The 22,058-nt window shown below is 42.1% G+C and overlaps 1 protein-coding gene and 11 non-coding genes across 12 annotated transcripts in view; all 12 read right to left on the reverse strand.

Moving 5' to 3' along the window:
• Positions 1-254: 254 nt before the first annotated feature.
• Positions 255-326, reverse strand: trnaw-cca. The gene has a single exon. It is a non-coding gene; the product is annotated as a tRNA-Trp (tRNA).
• Positions 327-567: 241 nt separating this feature from the next.
• Positions 568-639, reverse strand: trnaw-cca. The gene has a single exon. It is a non-coding gene; the product is annotated as a tRNA-Trp (tRNA).
• Positions 640-1,014: 375 nt separating this feature from the next.
• Positions 1,015-1,086, reverse strand: trnaw-cca. The gene has a single exon. It is a non-coding gene; the product is annotated as a tRNA-Trp (tRNA).
• A 406-nt stretch (positions 1,087-1,492) lies between these two features.
• On the reverse strand, positions 1,493-1,564 carry trnaw-cca. The gene has a single exon. It is a non-coding gene; the product is annotated as a tRNA-Trp (tRNA).
• Positions 1,565-2,190: 626 nt separating this feature from the next.
• Positions 2,191-2,262, reverse strand: trnaw-cca. The gene has a single exon. It is a non-coding gene; the product is annotated as a tRNA-Trp (tRNA).
• Positions 2,263-2,667: 405 nt separating this feature from the next.
• trnaw-cca lies at positions 2,668-2,739 on the reverse strand. Its single transcript has one exon. It is a non-coding gene; the product is annotated as a tRNA-Trp (tRNA).
• A 745-nt stretch (positions 2,740-3,484) lies between these two features.
• trnaw-cca lies at positions 3,485-3,556 on the reverse strand. The gene has a single exon. It is a non-coding gene; the product is annotated as a tRNA-Trp (tRNA).
• A 313-nt stretch (positions 3,557-3,869) lies between these two features.
• Positions 3,870-3,941, reverse strand: trnaw-cca. Its single transcript has one exon. It is a non-coding gene; the product is annotated as a tRNA-Trp (tRNA).
• Positions 3,942-4,349: 408 nt separating this feature from the next.
• Positions 4,350-4,421, reverse strand: trnaw-cca. Its single transcript has one exon. It is a non-coding gene; the product is annotated as a tRNA-Trp (tRNA).
• Positions 4,422-4,695: 274 nt separating this feature from the next.
• Positions 4,696-4,767, reverse strand: trnaw-cca. Its single transcript has one exon. It is a non-coding gene; the product is annotated as a tRNA-Trp (tRNA).
• Positions 4,768-5,169: 402 nt separating this feature from the next.
• Positions 5,170-5,241, reverse strand: trnaw-cca. Its single transcript has one exon. It is a non-coding gene; the product is annotated as a tRNA-Trp (tRNA).
• A 10,221-nt stretch (positions 5,242-15,462) lies between these two features.
• Positions 15,463-22,058, reverse strand: part of nsg2 (neuronal vesicle trafficking associated 2) — a 73,649-nt gene continuing 67,053 nt past the window's right edge. The window contains exon 5 of the mRNA XM_034682999.1: positions 15,463-16,941. Within this exon, the coding sequence (XP_034538890.1) occupies positions 16,735-16,941 (207 nt within the window). The 3' untranslated portion in view covers positions 15,463-16,734. The remainder of the gene's footprint in view (positions 16,942-22,058) is intronic.

Consider the following 22,058-nt stretch of genomic DNA (forward strand, 5'->3'; position numbering starts at 1 on the left):
TTTGAGGACTAAAACCCCTGTACATGGGGTGCATGTCAGAGTGAAGGGCTGCCAACAGACTGGTGCTCCCGAGCCTGGTGCCTTAGTCAGGAGTACATCAGCAGGTGCAAGTACAAGAACTAGCAACCCTCCAGCTATCACCTACCATGCCCGGACTTGAAACTTGGTTCCTAAGCAAAGTCCCAATTGAGTTACAGGCAACAAAATACTTCATCCCACTTTGTTGACGCCTCAGAAACTGTGTTATAAAGTTTTGACCCCGACGTGATTTGAACACGCAACCTTCTGATCTGGAGTCAGATGCGCTACCGTTGTGCCACGAGGTCTTGTTGCATTAAATTACTTTCAGAATTTATTTCGTTTCTCTGTTCTGGGCTCTTCTTTCTCTAGATATTGGCTACAACCACTGTACATGGGGCGCAAGTTAAAGGAAGGGCCCTGCAATCAGACTTGCACTTGGGATTTAGTGTCTTGGTCTGGAAATGAACTAGCAACTCCTCAGCTACCAATATCCAGTCCCACTTTGTAGATTTGTAGTCACCATAGGGCCTCTGTGTATTAAAGTTTTGACCCCGACGTGATTTGAACACGTAACCTTCTGATCTGGAGTCAGACGCGCTACCGTTGCGCCACGAGGTCATTTCTTACCATTTAACATCTTGTGTTTCATGATCTATTTCTACCCCTTCAGGATGGGGATTTACTTTATGTTCTTTTTTTCCAGATAATTTTAGGTTTTTTTCTTGCTTTTATTGAGAGGATAGAACAACAGAGAGAATAGGAAACTGAGAAGGGAGAGAGGGAAATGAGAGTCAGAGCCACTCTCTATAAGGACTATAACATCTGTACATGGGGCGCATGTTAAAGGAAGCGCCTGCCATCGGACTTGCACTCCCAAGCAGTCAGGGATTTAGTGTCTTGGTCTGAAAATGAACGAGCGACTTCTCAGCTACCAATATCCAATCCCACTTTGTAGATTTGTTGACACCTCTGAGACTCTGTGTTGTAAAGTTTTGACCTCGACGTGATTTGAACACGCAACCTTCTGATCTGGAGTCAGACGCGCTACCGTTGCGCCACGAGGTCTTTTTGTATGAATTTACAGCTTGTCTTTCGTGTTCTATTTCCTTTCTCTGATCTGGGCTCTTCTTTCTCTAGATATTGGCATTGGATTTTTTCATGCCTTTATTGAGAGGATTGGACAACAGAGAGAGGAGGAAACTGAGAAGGCAGAGAGTGGAATGAGGGTCAGAGCCGCCCACGTTGAGGACTAAAATGGGGCAGATGTCAGAGTGAGGGGCTGCCAGACTGGCACTCCCGAGCAGTCAGGGGTTTGGTGCCTTGGTCAAGAGATTTCTCAGCAGTGGCTAAGAAATGAACTAGCAACTCTCAAGCTTTGAGTTTCCATACCAGGACATGAATCATGGCTCCCAAGTGAAGTATCAATTGAGCTACTCTGTTTAAACCTTAGAGACTCTGTTTATATAAGTTTTGACCTCGACGTGATTTGAACACGCAACCTTCTGATCTGGAGTCAGACGCGCTACCGTTGCGCCACGAGGCCCTGTTGTACTGAAATAAATCTTGTCTTCCAAAATCTATTTCCACCCCTGTCAGGATGGGGTTCTAATTTGTGTTTTTTGTCCAGATAATTTTAGGTTTTTTTTCATGCTTTTATTGAGAGAATAGGAAACTGAGAAGGGAGAGAGATTGGAATAAGGGTCTGGGCCACTCTCAATAAGGACCATAACCTCTGTTCATGGGGTGCATGTTAAAGGAGGGGCCTGCTATTGGACTTGCACTCCCGAGCAGTCGGGGATTTAGTGACTTGGTCAGGAAATGAACTAGCAACGTTCCAGTCCCATTTTGCAGATTTGCAACCTGTGCTTTAAAGTTTTGACCCCGACGTGATTTGAACACGCAACCTTCTGATCTGGAGTCAGACGCGCTACCGTCTCTTCCCATCAGGGTCTTACTTTATGTTCTTTTTGTTCCAGATAAAAAAAAGGGATGCCTTTATTGAGAGGATAAGACAGCAGAGAAAGTGGAAAATGAGAAGGGTTGCCCACATTGAGACCTCTTTCCAGATCCGGAATTTAATCTTGGTCCTGTAGCCAAGTCTAGACTGAGCTTCTCCCACCCAAACAATACTTGGTCCAACTTTGTTGAGACCTCCATGCTTTAAAGTTTTGACCCCGACGTGATTTGAACACGCAACCTTCTGATCTGGAGTCAGACGCGCTACCGTTGCGCCACGAGGTCTTAATGTGATATATTACATCTTGTCTTTCAAAATCTATTTCCACCACTTCAGCTTTGGTTTTATTTCATGCCTTTTTTGAGGATAGGACAGCAGAGAGAATAGGACACTGAGAAGGGAGAGAGGGGACTGAGAGGAAGGGCCGCCCACTTTAAGGACTATAGCCTCTGTACATGGGGCGTATCTCAGAGTGAGGGGCTGCCATCGGACTGAAACTCCCGAGTAGTATTGGGTTTGGTACCTTCGTCAAGGGCTCCTCAGCAATGTTCAGGAAATGAACTAGCAACTTTCCAGCTCCTAGTTTCCCTATCTGACTTGAAATTTTGTTCCATAGGCAAGTCTAGATTGAGCTACTGCCACCCAAATATCATTTCGTCCCACTTTGTTGACTCTGTTTTATTAAGGTTTGACCTCGACGTGATTTGAACACGCAACCTTCTGATCTGGAGTCAGACGCGCTACCATTGCGCCACGAGGTCCTATATTACCATGTTGTTACATCTCGTCTTTCAGAGTCTATTTCCTCCCCTTCAGGGCGGACAAGACCCCCCTCTTCCCATCAGGGTCTTACTTTATGTTCTTTTTGTTCCAGATAATAAAAAAAAGGGATGCCTTTATTGAGAGGATAAGACAGCAGAGAGAGAGAGGAAACTCAGAAGGTACATCGTGGAATGAGGTTCAGGGTCGCCCACATTGAGACTTGCACTACCGAGCAGTTGGGGGTTTGGTGTCCTGGTCAAGGGCTCCTCAGCAATGGCCAGGACATGAACCAGCAACTCTCTAGCTACCAGTTTCCATATCCAGACATAGCCAAGTCCCGACCGAGCGACTCCTACCCAAATGATACTTCTTCCCACTTTGTTGACATCACCATGTTATAAAGTTTTGACCTCGACGTGCTTCTGATCTGGAGTCAGACGGGCTACCATTGCGCCACAAGGTCTTGTACTGCTATGTAGTTGCACCTTGTCCTTTATGTCTGTGTCTTGTCCAACCCTGTTGGGATTCTATTTTTCATTACCACCTTCTAACCATTCATTATGCCTCAGTCAAGAGCACTTCAGCAGTGGCCAAGAAATGAACTAGCAACTCTCCAGCTACCAGGGTCTATACCCGGATTTGAATCTTTGTTCCCTAGCCAAGTCCTGACTGCTTGGCTACTAAAGCCCAATTAACACTTCCTCAAAGTTTGTTGTAGCCTTTGAATTCTGTGTTGTAAAGATTTGACCCCGACGTGATTTGAACACGCAACCTTCTGATCTGGAGTCAGACGCGCTACCGTTGCGCCACGAGGTCTTGTGGTGTTAGGTAGTTACTAAATCTTGTTATTAAATATATTTTCAACCCCTCAGGGTGGACAATACCCCCCTCTTCCCATCAGGGTCTTACTTTATGTTCTTTTTTTTCTAGATCATTTTTAAAAAATGCACATGCTTGCATTGAGAGGATAGGCCAGCAGAGAAAGTGGAAACTGAGAAGGGTTGCCCACATTGAGACCTGTGTCCAGATTCGGAATTTAATCTTGGTCCCGTAGCCAAGTCTAGACTGAGCTTCTCCCACCCAAATAATACTTGGTCCCACTTTATTGACACCTCCATTTTTAAAGTTTTGACCCCGACGTGATTTGAACACGCAACCTTCTGATCTGGAGTCAGACGCGCTACCGTTGCGCCACGAGGTCTTGATGTGATATATTACATCTTGTCCTTCAAAATTTATTTCCACCCCTTCAGCTTTGGTTTTATTTCATGCCTTTTTTGAGGATAGGACAGCAGAGAGAATAGGACACTGAGAAGGGAGAGAGGGGACTGAGAGGCAGGGCCGCCCACTTTAAGGACTATAGCCTCTGTACATGGGGCGTATCTCAGAGTGAGGGGCTGCCATCGGACTGAAACTCCCGAGTAGTAATGGGTTTGATTCCCTCGTCAAGGGCTCCTCAGCAATGTTCAGGAAATGAACTAGCAACTTTCCAGCTCCTAGTTTCCCTATCTGACTTGAAATTTGGTTCCATAGCCAAGTCCCGACTGAGCTACTGCCACCCAAATGATACTTCTTCCCACTTTGTTGACATCACCATGTTATAAAGTTTTGACCTCGACGTGATTTGAACACGCAACCTTCTGATCTGGAGTCAGACGCGCTACCGTTGCGCCACGAGGCCTTACATTTCCATATAGTTGCATCTTATGTTTCCTGTCTGTGTCTTGTCTAACCCTGTTGGGATTCTATTTTTCATTACCACCTGCTAACCATACATTATGCCTCTGTCAAGAGCACCTCAGCAGTGGCCAAGAAATGAACTAGCAACTCACCAACTAACAGTGTCTATACCCAGATTTGGTTCCCAAGCCAAGTCCTGACTGCTTAGGTACTAAAGCTCAAGTAACACTTCGTCCAAGTTTGTTGAAGCCTTCGAATTTTGTGCTGTAAAGATTTGACCCCGACGTGATTTGAACACGCAACCTTCTGATCTGGAGTCAGACGCGCTACCGTTGCGCCACGAGGTCTTGTGGTATTAGCTAGTTTCATCTTGTTTTTAAACATATTTCCTCCCCTTCAGGGTGGACAAGACCCCCCCTCTTTTTTTCCAGAAAATAAAAAAAATGGATGCCTTTATTGAGAGGATAGGACAGCAGAGAGAGAGTGGAAACTCAGAAGGTACAGCGTGAAATGAGGTTCAGGGCCACCCACATTGAGACTTACACTACCGAGCAGTTAGGGGTTTGGTGTCCTGGTCAAGGGCTCCTCAGCAATGGTCAGGAAATGAACCAGCAACTCTCCAGCTACCAGTTTCAATAACCAGACTTGAATCTTGGTTCCGTAGCCAAGTCTAGACCCTAGACCCTAGTCGAAACCCACCCAAATAATACCTGGTCCCACTTTGTTGACACCTCCATGTTATAAAGTTTTGACCCCGACGTGATTTGAACACGCAACCTTCTGATCTGGAGTCAGACGCGCTACCATTGCGCCACGAGGTCCTGTAACCTTCCCTCTTTATATCTCGTCTTTCACATCTATTTCCTTCCTCTGGTCTAGGAAACTCTTTCTCTAGATCTTGGCGTTGTATCCTCAGGACTTTACTTTGTTTTATTTGATGAAATGTAGCTAGCTTGCTAACTGTTTGCAAGGTTAACTCAGTCCAAAGAGGACAACGACTATAGACGGCTTATTCATGTGATGTATTTATCACCAGCTGCAGAGTATAAGGGCCATGATACAAGATTTTGAGGCTAACGTTTTAATATCAGAAGAATAAAGTCATAAGTTTACAAGGATAAAGTTGTATATTTATGAGGAAAGAGTCTTCAGGCTATGGTTAGCCTTTATATTATTTTGAAGGGGAAGTGAGGAGAGCAGTCAGCTGCACTAAACTCATTGTAGAGCAGGCAGCTGGCTGCTCTCTGGAACGTGGAGCATCTCGTGAAGGTATTCTTAGGTATTGATTTAAAAAATGTATGAATATTCAAGCTTTTAACACATCAGCACTGAGTTGTGATTTTATTGTGAAGAGGTGCAGACAAAGAGTCAGCCTGAGCATGCTTCTGCCAATGCTGGTTATCCTCAGTTGTTGAGCAAAACTTCACAAGAACATCCACGTCCCTGATTGTAGTGCAGGCGGCTGGCTGACCTTCTCATAGACTCCTACATGTTTTTACACATAGAGGAACCGTCTGTAACTACCATTGTGCAGAAAATAATACCTGCAGTCGTGCAGTTTTCTTTGAAAACCTGATCACGGCCTCCTTACCATTTACCTGACTCATTTCCCCCTTCATGTTATTCCACCTCTGTCCCCCCTCCTCTACTTTGCTCTCCTTGTCTCCCTCTGTTTTCCTCCTCCACACCTCGGAGGGACAACTGCTGAGAGGCAGCCTTTCTCTCACAGCAGGCGAGGTGGCTGAGGGTAGAGATGTAGGTGTGGAGCACAAATTACGCAGATGGCCATATGTGTGTGCATGTTTGAGCGCATGTGAGTGTTTCATATGTGTTAGTGTGTTTGTGTGTGGGTGTACAAAAGAGAGGCAGACTGAAAAACAGGGAGGAAGAGGAGAGACACATGGCAACACTGGGACTGTGGCATTTAAAATGAGTCATTTTATTTTGCTTTGGTTAGAATTGTTTTATTTTTTATTTTAATGTAGCACATTATAAAACAAATGCTTCACAGACACATTTGAACCATTTTAATATCTAGGTGAGTACATGCAAACAAAGCAGGTGTACGTAATTAAAACAACCCTGTAGTGATAATCAGAACTGAACAGACTCAAAGCAGGGTCTTAAACCTCGTTGTTAAATCAACAGATGTTCACCAGTCTGGGAGCACCAGTGGAAATGACTCTTCATGAAACTTTAACTGAGTTTGAAGATATGAAAGGAAGTAGACTCTAAAGATTCTTCAGCTAGTTCAAAACGCCGCAGCTCGAATATTGACTAGAACTAGGAAGAGGGAGCACATTTCTCCAGTGCTAGCTTCTCTACACTGGCTCCCAATAAAATGTAGAATAGAATTTAAAATCCTTCTTTTAACCTACAAAGCCCTTAAAAATCAGGCACCCTTGTATCTTAAAGAGCTCATAGTGCCCTATTACCCCTCTAGAACTCTACGCTCCCAACATGCAGGCTTGCTAGTTGTACCTAAAATCTCTAAAAGTAGTATGGGAGGTAGAACCTTCAGTTATCAGGCCCCTCTCCTTTGGAATCATCTACCAGTCAGGGTCCGGGAGGCAGACACCCTCTCCACTTTTAAGAGTAGGCTTCAAACTTTCCTTTTTGATAAAGCTTATAGTTAGAGCTGGATCAGGCTTGGACCAGCTTTTGTCATGCTGCTATAGGCCTAGACTGCCGGGGGAACTGACACACTGACACACTGGGATCCTAGCTCACCCCCTTCCCCCCAACCCCCTCATCACTCACTTTAACTCTTCCTGTCCCATTGAAGTTACTAACCATAGACCTTTCTGGAGTCCCTGAGCTCCATTGTCTCGTGGATTCCTCTGAGCTGCCGTAGACGTCCTCCTGCTGCGGACGATCTGGACTCCAGCTGATCCGGACATGCTGGACTCCAGCGGCAACAGCTTCTACGACTCGTCTCATCACTATCACCTCTCTCTCTTACTCCCCTCTATCTGTCTTTCCAGACCCAACTCAGTCGAGGCATGATGGCTGTCTAACATGAGTCTGGTTCTGCTGGAGGTTTCTGCCTGTTAAAAGGAAGTTTTTCCTCACCACTGTAACTAGCTAAATACTGCGATGTGCAATGCTCATGGTGGATTAAGGTGGGGTCAGACTGAGTCGTACCCTGTCTTGAAGTTGGGTCTCTGTTCATAATTTAACATAGAGTGGTCTAGACCTCCTATGTTTGTAAAAGAGTCTTGAGATAACGTTTGTTGTGATTTGGCGCTATACAAATAAAGATTGATTGATTGATTGATTGAGACTCCTGATTTATTGGTTGTGTACAATAAGCAGGGACCGGTTCATGGAGTGCTTTAAAGGTGATAGCACTCTTGTCGCTGCAAGGGACTCGACTTTTGGTGTAGTAAGCTTTCTGTTTTCCTTGTACTGCTCATTTTTCATCCAATAGGATTAAAGGTAGGCAGCACCATTTTTATTCACTTGGGATGTACAATATATGTCATTCTGATAAATCATCTTCTGATATTAGGAATATCTTATCATTAATTATTCCAATAACTCACTTCTGACTGATAAAAACAGCCTTTAATAATTGTTTGCATTGGCGTATAACAAGCCTTTGCACTGATGTAGGAGGTGGCGGTATGTGAACCACAATTAGGCACAGAGGAAGCTGTCTTACTGATCTTACAGCTTCCTAAGATGCTTGATTCTGATTGGTCAAAACTCCTTGACAATGGTTATTAACTTTAACTAACATGAGCAACACCAGAGGCAAACTGATCACACGTCATGTCACGTCATGCTTCTGCTTGTTGACACCATAGACCGTAAGGTGAGGTCAAACCGTTAGCTTCATATTGGTAGACAATGTGGCTAACATGTTAATTTCGGTTAGCATGCCAATTCGAAAGGCTACGGACCCTGAAGGAGTCTTGCCTCACCTTTTGCTTAGGGGTCTTGTCTCACCCTGTCACCCGGTACTTCCACCAGATCCTTGTCCAGTCCGTCTCCAATCCGTCAACACCCACCGGTTGCATTTTCAGACCACAGCCTGGAGCAGGACTTCCAGACAGCTGGAGTCATGTGACCGAGGTTTTTCCGCTGTAATCACTGAATCAAGGATTCTTCTCCTCCTCCTCTCCTCATCCATGTTGTCTTTCTGGTCCTCTGAAAACCTCTGACCTGTTGACTCCAGGCCTGGCTCCGCTCATCATGACTTTGGTTTGTTGTTGTAGTTAAGTGAAATACGATCTGGTGATAACACAGAGTGTTTTATTCTGAAAATTAACCGGATGTTTTCATTTTGTTTTGGTGAAACCTGACTTCCTGTCCCGCTCCATCTGCTCTGTTGAGATTGAAAATATAAGTGTTGCGCATTTGATCCAGAGGGCTCTGACCTGCTGGAGCAGAGACGCAGCTGGAACTCAACGGAGCGGATCCAGTGGAAGTTAACACATTTACTAGAATAGAAACCTATCAGATCTGGTGCTGTGACGGATCAGAGATGGATCCGGTGGAATTTGGCTTACCTGCTAACCATAGATTATCCCTTACTCATTACTGGCTTTAAAAATCCATATTGTGCATCTAGCTAAAGTTTACAGTGAAGCTATAGTAACATCAAGCTTAAAAGACTTGATTAAATACACGTTATCTGCCTAGCAATTACAGGGGATGTGATATTTTCCCCAAAAGAATGTCATAAAAATGAAAAGTAACCTCCTGTACGGTGTACATGGATAGAGAAATGGACTAATCAGACCAGAATGAGTCTTGATGGTATTTCCTGGGCTTTTGGAGGCAACCTCAAGTGAGCACTCAAGGAACTTCAGCATTTCTCAACATCAGAGGTTTCTGCTGAGGCCTAACTTTGGTGCATAAAACAGACGCAGAGATATTCAGTATGCAGGAATAAGAAAACAGAGAAACTGTGAACAGACAGGCAGCTGTTGTCGTTCTGAAGTGGATACAAACATCATCTCGTCAGTGGTATTTTCTCCCTGCGCTAGAGGACAACAGGATGAACATATATAGCTTCTCATTTCCCCTTTGTCAAGCTTGATTTCCCTCAGTGCCCGTCAACACAGAACCCCGTCTCCTCTCTCTCTCCTCTACTTCTTATACTCTGTCCCTAATCTTCCCGTTACATCCCTCTCCACTTTGAGAAAACACCAATGACCTGTCTGCAACAATCAGTCCTCATTCACATCAATATCTAATACCCGGCCCTGGCAGGAATTTAGCATGAATTATAGCACTGGAAGCTATTTGCCGTCATAATTAGAGTGCCAGAGAGAGGATTAAGCCACAGTTCATCCCGTATCTGATTGCCAATTGTCCCTCGGAAGTAATCAGGGCCATAAGGTCTTTTAAAATGAATGGTGTAATAAGCTTGGTGGAGATTGCGCGCTGCAGCAGAGAGAGAAATGGAGCTGAAATTAAACAGGTCCGTTAATATCAGTGAGATGCAAAGATCATACAAAGTGCACCTGAAGACGTGGAGGTGTGAAAATGGAGGGAAGTTTTTCATCACTTTCTGCATCTTAACTTTAAGCGTGTCTTTAGCCGCCTCATTGTTTAACTCAAAGGCGTACTTTAGTGTTTTTGTTTCTGACCTTTGTCGGTGTTTGAAGGAAATAGACGACCACTTACCTTCTCCTGCTCATGTGACACCACCAGCTGCTTCTCTGCACCTGACCCCTCTATTCACAACATGTCAGCGTTGTGTTCGCGTTGTGTAAGCACTGCATAAGCAACCATCTGTCCAATTCTGATTATGAGTCAGTTCTCTTGTATATTCTCATGGGAGTTAGAAGAAAAAAAACAGCAAACATCAGGAAAATGTCTTTTATGATCAGCTGTCAGCGTTTAAGTATCCATTATAAGAGAGCAACTGAGCTGTAATGAGTTTTTGAACAGCACAGAATCCATTTAGTGCTTAAGAGCAGATCTGTTGGCAGCACAACACTTCTGCAGGCTCCACTAAAGGTTTATACGTCCATGAAGAGCTGACTTTGATGAAGTTTGATTTGAGTGGCAGGTTTTCAAAAGCTAGAGTGAACAATCATTTATTATTTCAACACACAGTAATGTAAGCTGATACTCTATTGTACTGTAGTTTCAAATAGCTGATGCTTCAAAAGTGACCAAATGCTAGCATGTTATGTTACATTTATATTGATTTTAATATAGCTTTTTATTATTTTATTTATTTACTTAATTTTTTTTACAATTTTTAATTATTTTTCTACTCATTAATTATATGTTTATGTATCTTCAACTTTTATCCTTACCCATTTTAATTCATTTATTAATGCATTGAAGCTATTTATATTCTTATTATTACTTTTGATGCTTTAACTTATTTTCAATCACCTTTATGAGCCTTTTTTATTTATTTATTTTAAGTATTTATATTCTAATTAGTATTTGATTATTTAACTTATTTATAATTACATATATTCTATTTTTATTAGCCTTTTTTATTTATTGATTTATTTTAACTCTTTATTTAAACTATTTATAGTCTTTTAGTTATTTTGATGCTTTAGCTTATTTTTAACCACATTAATTTTATTTTTAATAGCCTTTTTTATTCATTCGATTTATTTATAAAGGGACCATGTACAATATTTAACATAAATGTCACCATCTGATGCATTGTACCAGAGTTAGCTTAAAGCTAATTTACATCTGCAGTCCCTTGACAGGTCACCATTAAAACATCACATTGTAAAAACACTCGCTTGCACACACACACGCACACGCACGCACACACACACACACACACACACACACAAACAATCAAACAAACTAACAAACAGTATGTATATCAGTTAAAAGTATCAAATCAGTGGTTGCAGTGTTGAGTGTCCTTTAGCAGACTTTTCAGATTGGTTTTGAAGCTGCTGAGAGATTCACTGTTCTTAATGTCCTCCGGTAAGATGTTCCACTGAGTTGTGGCTTTCACAGAAAAAGCTGACTGCCCAAAGGCAGTACGGCGAAAGGGTACATTGCAATTTCTGAACGAAGAGATTCTTGTTGATGTAACGGAGTCCACTGACCGAAAGTTGATAAAACTACTTATATTATACAACTATTTATATTCGTATTATTTTGATGCTTTAAAGGGGACATATCACGCTTTTTTCATCAACATATATTGGTCTAAGAGGTCCCCAAAACATGTCTTTAAAGTTTATGCTCATAAAAACACTTTGAAATCAGATTTTGGTCTGCCTGAAAAACCCTCTTCTTCATTCCTCCTCAGAACACTCTGTTTTCCCTCTGACCACGCCCCCTCAGGAAGTGGATGTGCCTCGGCTCTCCAGCACGTTGATCTAATGTTTACATGTTGGCTGAATATACACGGCTGCTCAGAGATCACGTTACTTCAACCCTCTGAATCTGATCCAGAATCTGATCCTGACGGAGAGGTGCCTGCAGCAGGACCTTTCTGAACCATTGGTCACAGATTTAGTGTTTCTTGTTGTTTTATTTGTCAGTATGTCGACGTGTGTCTTGGTACACAGCTACCAACATGTAGCTATGTGGCTATGCTAACTAGCGCTAGCACTTATCCATGATAAATAAAAATCATCCACTAGATCTTCAAATCTGCAGACGTGTGGAGTAAAACCGACCTCTGCCAGAAAGGCAGCAGGACCTTTCTGAAGGATTGGTCACAGATTTAGTGTTTCTTGTTGTTTTATTTGTCAGTATGTAGACGTGTGTCTTGGTACACAGCTACAGCTAGGACATGTAGCTATGTAGCTATGCTAACTAGCGCTAGCACTTATCCATGATAAATAAAAATCATCCACTAGATCTTCAAATCTGCAGACGTGGGGAGTAAAACTGACCTTTGTGTTTATTAAGACAGCCTACAACTAGCATGCCTCCCTCCTAAGCTCCTTGTTAGCACACATGTGTGCAGGGAATGAAAAACGGAGGAGGGGTTGAGTTGTATTTTATACAGTCTATGGGCTGAACAAGCTCCGAGCTCTGACTCCGTGACAGACCGGATATTGTTGTTACGTAACAAAAACACGGAAGTCTGAAATGGCTGGTTTCACACACATTTACAGAAAGGTGGAGAAATCAGAACAGGGGCAGAATGGATTCTTTTCATTCTCGGGGGGTTTGTAGACAGGGACACATATTTCAGGTAAAGAACCATTAAAAAGTCCATTTTGCATGATATGTCACCTTTAACTATTTTCAATTACATATATTTTTAATTACATTTTTTTTTATTAACCTTTTTTTATTTTTTTAACTATTTATTTTCTTATTGTTAATTCGATTATTTAACCTATTTTTAACTACATATATTTTATTGTTGTCTCTACTTTAATGAAATCTCTACTTCAAAATCCATTAATCTTTTAATATGTAGAATGTTTTGTTGTTATATTACCTCTCCTTCTCGCTGTAGAGCACGTTGTCTTGCGTTTGATTTGTATGAGTGGTGCTCTATAAATAAAGCTTCATTGATTGGAATTGAGATGGTGAACACAGAGGAAATCATTCATGCTACACATCAAAATGTCAGCATGCTGTGCAGGAAGCTCAGAAAAGTGGACATTAATTAATTATTATTATTGAACAGTTGAGTTGAATACTTGCTTGTGTGTAGTGATTAATCCTTAGCAACAAAAATAACACCAGAGGCGACGAGATCACACGTCACATTGAATCAATTCAGTGCATTTCGCCTTCTGCCTGTTGACACTGTGACAAAAACGTTAGGTTTCGTTAGCATTCTAAATTAGTAAACATTGTGGCAGGAACACTAGTTCTTGTCTCAGGCTGGTCTTGAGTGACAGTTAGCAGGCATGGATTAGAGGAGATACTGGGCCCAGACCATCTCTGATAGGGAAAAGGAGAGCAAGATCATGTCCTGCAATCCAGGACAACTTAAACTTAGACCATTGTTGCTGTTATCACTACCAAGTGGGAGCGATAATAGCAACAATATTAAAAGGTTTGTCATTTGACATCTTATATTTTCAGTTGACCATGAACTGAAATGTTCAGTTTAATTGGAGTTTGTCCTGCAGTGAGTCTAAGGAGAATCAGCTGCTAAAGTGTTACCAAAACAAGGAATCAAACTGTTTCTCGAGCTGTGTAGACGAGTAAATCATTTTTAAATCAACATAATGTCGACTTGTTTATGTCTTTAGTTGGAAGCCAGATAACTCTGCTATATAAGCCAATTTCCTGGACATATTTTTCTGCTGAGTTTATTTGAAATATGTTTATATTGTCACAATAATATACATTTTATCTTTTGTTCTTGTTCTTTCTCCTTCTCTTGCGTCAGTTTTGAAAAACACAGCCGAAGCTGACGGACTCATTAAAGTAAAGCCTTTAATTAGGAGAGCCAGCTATTCTTGTCACTCACTAATTCACAGTGCTGCACACTAAAAAGAAAACAGAGGAATTTCCTGCCAATCACTCCAAAGATGGATTCTGTTCCCAGTACAGTCATTACAAACAGGTATTTTCTGCTGTCAATCACAGGTGCCCTTCATTACAGCGGACAAATCTGCTCTCTGCAGCTCAGGAAACTTCTGTACACGGACAGCAGGGAACATATCAAATGTAGAGGTTCTGAATAATATAAGCAGCCGTCACTGTCATTCACGCAGCTCTGCCTGGAGGCCACATTAGGCGCTGTGTGAGAGCTTAACCCTGTGAAGCCTGAAACATCAGATAAGTGTCAGAAAATTCTAATTCTTTGAAAATGGAGTGTTTATTGGACTTTCTGACAAATAATATATCTAAAAAAATTAAATAGCAATTTTCATATACAAGTTTGAATTTGTATCATATTTGATACATCAGGCATTTTTGCACAACGTTTCTTCTTTTTTAAACAAACTAAAACAGATTAAAACACAATTTTTAGCCAATCAAACTTTGAGTTTCCTTCAAATTTTTCCTCAATTAGAATTTTTTTTTTCTTCCATATTGCACGACAATTCCATACATATTTTGTATCTACTACACAGCAAAAACAACTGATTTATTGTATATTTCTTCTCTGAATTGTTCAATTTTTAGTGGAAATCAATGAGTAAAAGACAATTATTTACTAGGGAGCCATTGTAACAATCAACCAGTCATCAATCATCATGATAAAGCAGGTTGCATAAATAAAAATACAATATACGTTACAAATATCTCAATTTCTACTCTAAACAAACCGAGTTATGTCATGTAAACATGTTCTTAAATTATAAAAAGACTGTATGTTGCTTTTTAATCTCCCCTCCCTCCATGACATTTACTCTTCCCGCCTCACTCGAAACTCGAATAGCAGGTACCACCCCCCACCCCCCAGGTACCACCCCCCCACCCCCCACCTGTCTCACAGCCTCTTCAGCCTGTTGCCATCAGGAAGGAGATTATGCAGTCTCCGGGCCAGAACCAGCAGACTGAGGGACAGTTTTATCCACCAGGCAGTCAGGATGCTGAACTCTCTCCCTGTTTTGCCCCCTCTTCACAGACTTAACCCAGTCACTGACCCCCCCCCCCCCCCCCCCCCCCCCCAAAATCAACGCTTAGGGTCTGAGAGAAACGCAATATCAAATCCTCAGTATGTCTAGTGCATACTGCAGTTTATTTGACAATAAAGAAGACTTTGAACTTTTTGAAACTTTCATAATGTATGAAATTTAATAAAATGATGATTGATGATTGTTATGAAATATTAATTAGTTTTACATTGCATCAATCCAGTAACTATTTCTTGAAGTTTCAGGAACAATTTGAATGTTTTTTTCATCCAAACTTTTTCTAAAATGTCAAAAATATCCCTGAAAAACCTCGAGGTGGTCTCTGATCCACAGCTGCCGTGTTGGATGTCTCAAGTGACGTCCTTCTGGTGCATGAATTACTCACACCTGGTAGATTATCCATGCACTGCATGTCTCTGATTGTATATATCAGTTTTTTGGGGAAAAAATATATCACACTGATGATGTAGAGGTCTCAAAGACTGATGGCGTTGTAGAGACACAGCAGTAAGAGGGACTGACAGACACACTCAGCACAGGTCACAGCTTGTTTTATTTTGAATTCAAACCAAGAGAAGAGAGGAGCAAGGATGCACACTGATAAATTACATCAAGTATCGCTACATATCAACTAACAACATCACAACATCTCATAAAAGCGCTCTTGACAACAGATCCAACATTGCAAATTGAAGAATAACAAAAAAAAAATTGGCTGCATCTGAAGCCCATCAATAAACATATTAAAACACAGCGGAAAACAAACTGTTTTGGCAAGACATCGTCTTATGCAGAGTATTTCCTTTCCAATCTGCAGTGTTGCTTTCAATGGAGCTACGGGACTGGCAGCTGAAGCGAAAAATGAAAGTAAACAGCATGTCTGTTAAAAAACAAGAAACAGAAAAAACCTCAGAGTAAAAGCTACTACAATGCATACAGACACACAAAACTAGCTTGATCGCACGGTTGTATGTACAGCTCGGGTCACTGGGGGGGGGGTCTAGGGTTTAAAATGTAAAGCACAGCACATTGAAATGTCATCGTATGAGAGCTATCAAACAGCCATGATGGGAAAAAATCATTCAATCAACACAGGATGTGGACACTGGCGTCAAAGCCTCTAAATTAATTATTCAGGGTCAGAGATGTGTAGCTGCAATACCGGGTCATGTATTTGTGTTTGCGTGTGTGTGTGTGTGTGGGATTTGACTGAAGTGCCTGAGGTTGAAGAAGAAGAAGAAAGCAAAGGAGCTGTGAATGGATGAACAGTAACTACAGTATACACACCTAAAAAACTCCAAGCTCACAAGAATGAATCTCAGCACTGACTGGTGTCTATGTACAGATGATCAGACGCCTGATTATCACGTAAAAATGGTCGATACGCCACAGTTAAAAAATAAATGTATCATGACAGTCGTTAAATAATAAGTTAGAAAGTAGTAGAGAGAGAGTAGACATGGTAACAGGACAGCAGACTGTGTGATGTGTGTGTGTGTGTGTGTGTGTGTATCAGCTGACGATGATCACATGACAGCAAAGGTTGAACAGGAGCGTCCCCTTGCTGAGAGGATGAGCACTAAATGAGCGGTCGATGTGCTTTGTGTGGTTTCATGTCTGCATGCATGTTCTCACTTCATGTGTTTGTTATATATGAACTCATTTGTGTCTCTTTTGTCTATTTTTCTACTTTTTTTGAACCTACATTATTCGTGTGTGTCTGCGTTTTTTGAAACTCGCCTGTGTCTTTGTCTATGTATTTCTATGTCTGCAAGTGTTGGTTTGTGTTTTAACCACTCAGCTAACTCAGTGGCCCTCGCCGCTCGGGGGTTTGGGGTCATGCGGCTGCTGCTGCTGCCCCGCCGCTCCTCCCGGCAGCCAGGGGGAGACAGAGTGCGAGGTGGTCTGCTTGGCCATGCTGTAGTGGCTGATCACTGTGTAGAAACGGCCCCGCGAGTTGGCGTCCTGGGCGGCGTAGTAGGCCTCCAGAGAGGCGGGGATACAACGCTTGTGCTGTGAGGGAGACAGAAAACAAAACAATCAATGATCTATTCAGTCAGGCTTTTTACTTGAATGTCTTATATTAATTTTAATGTTCTTTCATTTTTTTTTTCTACTACTTGTTTTTAATTATTTATTTATTATATTCAAGCACCTTCATTTATCTTCAACTTTTATCCTTACCCTTTTTTATTTATGTATTCTAACAATTGATATCCCTTTTGTTATTTTGATGCTTTAACTTATTGTTGTTGGTCTGCATTAGTTTCTTCTTTCAATAGCAGTAAAGCTTCTCTACACTGGCTCCCAATAAAATGTAGACTAGAATTTAAAATCCTTCTTTTAACCTACAAAGCCCTTAAAAATCAGACACCCTCGTATCTTAAAGAGCTTGTAATGCCCTATTACCCCTCTAGAACTCTACGCTCCCAACATGCAGGCTTGCTAGTTGTACCTAAAGTCTCTAAAAGTAGTATGGGAGGTAGAACCTTCAGTTATCAGGCCCCTCTCCTTTGGAATCATCTACCAGTCTGCCAATCACCTCTCTCTCTTACTCCCCTCTATCTGTCTTTCCAGACCCGACTCGGTCTCAGCAGATGTGTGTCTAACATGAGTCTGGTCCTGCTGGAGGTTTCTGCCTGTTAAAGGAAGTTTTTCCTCCCCGCTGTAACTAGCTAAATACTGTGATATGCAATGATCATGGTGGATTAAGGTGGGGTCAGACTGAGTCGTACCCTGTCTTGGTGTTGGGTCTCTGTTCATAATTTAACATAGAGTGGTCTAGACCTTTATGTTTGTAAAAGCGTCTTGAGATAACGTTTGTTGTGATTTGGCGCTATACAAATAAAGATTGATTGATTGATAAAGCACCTTGAATTACATTTGACGTCTATGAAAGGTGCTCTTTGAATAAAGCTTGATTGATTGATTGATTCAGTATTAAAGGTTTTTCTTCGTGCATCAAAACTGTGAAGATGAGACATGATAAAAATCATCTGGACCAATTCAATAAACCTCAATGATTAGCAAAAAAAATCAAGCTGTTATTTTTTACAACCAAAACTACATTTGTGATTTAAAATGTAATTACTTTCCACACTTTCAATATCAAATCTCATATTAATCATGTATAATACAACAATCAATGCTATCAAGGTCCTCTCAGTGTTTGCATAAGTCCGCTGGGGACAAACCAAATCTGCCAAAAACTCTCTCTCCAACAGAAAATTCACCAGTTTGACTTTTCTCATTTATTTTTCTGTTCTGGGCTTTTATTCTTTAATTCAGAGAGGATAGGACACTGGATAGAGCATGAAACAGGGAGAGTGAGGAGTGACATGCAGGACATCCTCAACCTGGGCCTCCAGCTTGAGGACTACAGTGTCAGTACATGGGACTTACAACTTAGAATCAGAATCAGAAAGAACTTTAATCACAATGTATCTCAAGAATACAAAGAATTTGACTCCGGTATTTTTGCATACTCCCTGTACAAACATAAATAGACAGACACTAAAAATCAACTACTAATAAATGATATATAAAATATATATACTGTATATAAGTATTAAAGGCACAGGTGCAATAAAAGAAACAATAGACAAACATGATAACGTGCAATAGTGCAAGGATGAAGGTGGCTTAACCACCAAACCTGCGCTGCGTTGTTGTGTTTTTTCTGACTTAAGCCTGGTTTAAACTTCTGTGTTGACCTAACGCAGTGGCTGACGCTGACACGAGCACTACATACATCTGCATCAATGTGTCTGTGACGCTCAGCAATACTCTGTTGTATAACTTGAAGACAGAGCCACCTCTCAGTGACGATCCTACACAGAAATAGAAACCAGGCTATGTTGGATTATTATGTTTGGACTCCAGGAAGAGTTGCCACCTTAGTAATGGCTACTAAGGATCTAAACAAGTGGCAACCTCCGGTCTCAAACTATGAAGCCCATGCAGAAGTGTTATAAACTGCAATACATCAAGAATCCGCTTGAGGCTGGCTGCAGAAACACCGGAAACCACATAGATATGAATGGGAAAAAGACGATCTTTGCAGCATTAATAAACATGTTTACAGCCTGGTTCAAAAAACGTCTTGGCCCTATGAAGCTAATCTCTCTATCAGCACACACTGTAGGGGGGTGAACTTTTTTCTAATGTGACGGTTCAGAAGATATTAAGATTACCAGTTTTTTCCCAAATAAGGACATGACTGACTTGACTCCCGGTCGGGAACACATAGCTGTTGGCTAAAGGCTGATTTATACTTCTGCGTTGAATCAACGGCGTACCCTACGCCGGGGGTCCGCGTAGCTCCCGTACCTACGCCGAGGCCTACGCACGTAGCTGACGTGCACCTTCTCCAAAATGTAACTCCCCGTAGAGCCGACGCGGACCTCAAGCCCTGTGATTGGTCCGCTCGGCGGCTTTGTCTTTCCCGCATTTACAACACTTCCGGGATCCCGGACATCGGCCGCACATCAGCCGTGTATTTCATCTCCTCCTCTCTATTCTTCATGTAATCATGTCTGTATGATAAACAGCAACATGTATCAGCTGTAGATTAACATAACATGATCTGAATCGATGTGGAAAAGTAAACAGAGATCGTAGCGGGACCGGAAGCAGGCGGCCGGCTATCAGAGAGACCGCACTGCCCTCAGGCGTTTCGGCGGAGAATTGCTGCGCGACACGGACACACCGACGCACAAGTATGTGGGGCTCATGTCCGCGTCAGCCCCTGCTGCGTAGGGGAGACGCAGAAGTATAAATCAGCCTTAAGAGACTCACACTACGTCACACTCTGCCTGGTTGAGTTCCGCATTTTCAATATGGCTGCCGCCGTCGATTGGCTTCAAAACAGCTCTCAGGAACAGATGGGTGACGTCACGGATACTACGTCCATATTTTATACAGTCTATGGATCTAAATAAATAAAACAAACATATTTAAACTGCTGTGAGTTCAGGCACCAGTGCACATAAAGTTGAGCTGCCCTTATCTTAGTTAAGGTATTTTTAATGATGCCACTCAGATTAGAAATATGACTTCTAAATCTGTGTAATAAAAACAGAGTGTGTCCCATTATCCATTTAGACACATGTACTCATGTTCTAGCATGTAGGGCCCACTAACTGCTCCCCCTCTCCACTATGAAGGGCACACAGATGGTGTTTAATGATGTTTCCTTTGCACACTGCGCAGCTGAAGAGGTTACTTCACCATGTCTGATCCACCACAGAGGTAACTGTCTGCTTCAACGTGGACTTGATGAACTGGGGGTAGAGAGTCTCTTTGCTGTGGAGAAATAACTACTGTTTATACTTTTAAAACTACCTGAAAATCAAAGAGAGGATGAATGATCTGCTGCAGAGATGCTACCAAAATATTTGACAGTCTGTGAAAGCTGTTCACAGCCAGGGTCGACAAAAAGCTTTCAGCAGTCCTGATAAAACTAACACTCCTGCTCCCCTGTTCCCTTCTTGTGTTACAAAGAGAATGTAGAAAAAGCTATTTACATTATGCTAATAGAGCAGCTCAGTAGCAGCATATAGAGCTGAAGGGTCTCACAGGCCGCATTACAGAGCATATTTTAAGCCTGTTCTGCATTACAATATGCTTTAGTGTATATATTAACAACCTTATGTGGATTGGAGTGTGTGTGTGTGTGACTGAGCGCTCACATGCCTCGATTGACACTTCCGCAGTAGGTGAACAAGCGTGTGACACTTCTAATAATACCTCTGCAGACTGCAGTCAGAGCCCCTGCAGAGGCTGTGGTCCTGAAACTAGATTTATTCCACCTCAAAGACAGATTTGTCCTGAGACACAGACTGCCAAGGTGACCTCTTAAACTCCTGTGAAACTTAAAAAGTGCAGTGCGGTGAAAATCTTTAAGTACCAGGGAGGAGAGCAGAGAGCTGTCTGCATCCGAAGACTGCTGAACTCTGGAGACTCACTGAACATACGAGGACAGCACACTGCTGGAGGAGGACGGGTGAACGAGTTATTAAAGCCATATGGGTCAGAAATTACTGATCGTAATGTGGGGTAATTATTGTGGAAACGGAGGTAAGCCTAATTTTCATATAATAGTCGACACGGCTAATCACACATGACGAAGGACGAAGGTCTTTCTGTGGCTTCTGTGAAGGAACAATGGCGTAAAATTACAGACGATTACACTGAAATGACTGACATTGATAATCGATGTCTAATAACCCTTGTTATCTTTGTTCTATGTCTAATATAAGTAAAAGTAGGGCAGCATTATTTCACATTTCCTCCTATAGGAGACTCTCACTTCTTGGGGTGCAACGGATCAAAAAACTCACGGTTCGGATCGTATCACGGTTTTGAGTCACGGATCGGATCATTTTTCGGATCAGCAAAAAAAAAAAAAGAAAAAAAAAATAGAAGACAAATATAACTTTGTCCCTCCATTTATTTTGTAAAACACTTTGCCCATTAAATAAAAACAACATTCAACTCAAAATGTACTGCTTGTGAAAAGCACCCTATCTGTGGGCCCAGTCCTGCCTCATTCACTGCATCTCATGTCATGGCAAGTGAAGGAGCAGAGGAACTTCTAAAGTTTCACTCTATTCTTCTTTCAATTGCTGATTTTCACCGTCCACTTTTCTTTGAGCTGCAAACTTGGAACACACCGTTTGATTCTAGGGTCCTACAGCTGGCAAAGTGCCAATATGCGAACTGCTCCATAAACGGAAGTGAAAGTTAAATATTGCACTGGCAGCATTGGACTCTAAGTGACCCAGTAACAGCCTGTCTGCGTATCGTTGACATGCAGACAAGTCCCAGTAAACACGCGGTGACCCGACTAAAACACAGAGTGAAGGAATAACAGTTCGGGGCCACAAATAGACGGCCGGATGCGGTCCGCGGGCCGCGTATTGACGGCCTCTGGTCTAGTGGGTGCGCAATTTCATAACGTGGCTCAATCACATTCAGCATTCACTGTATTTCACAGGGAAACCAAAATGCTCCCACACATGTGACAGAACAGATGCAGGAGGGTTTTCAAGTTCCTCTGCTCCTTCACTTGCCATGACTACCGCTGTGCTTGACGAGTGAGAGTGGATTGAACATGCGGTCATCACGTG

This window comes from Notolabrus celidotus, chromosome 5 (genome assembly GCF_009762535.1).
Source record: "Notolabrus celidotus isolate fNotCel1 chromosome 5, fNotCel1.pri, whole genome shotgun sequence".
Lineage (NCBI taxonomy): Eukaryota > Metazoa > Chordata > Actinopteri > Labriformes > Labridae > Notolabrus > Notolabrus celidotus.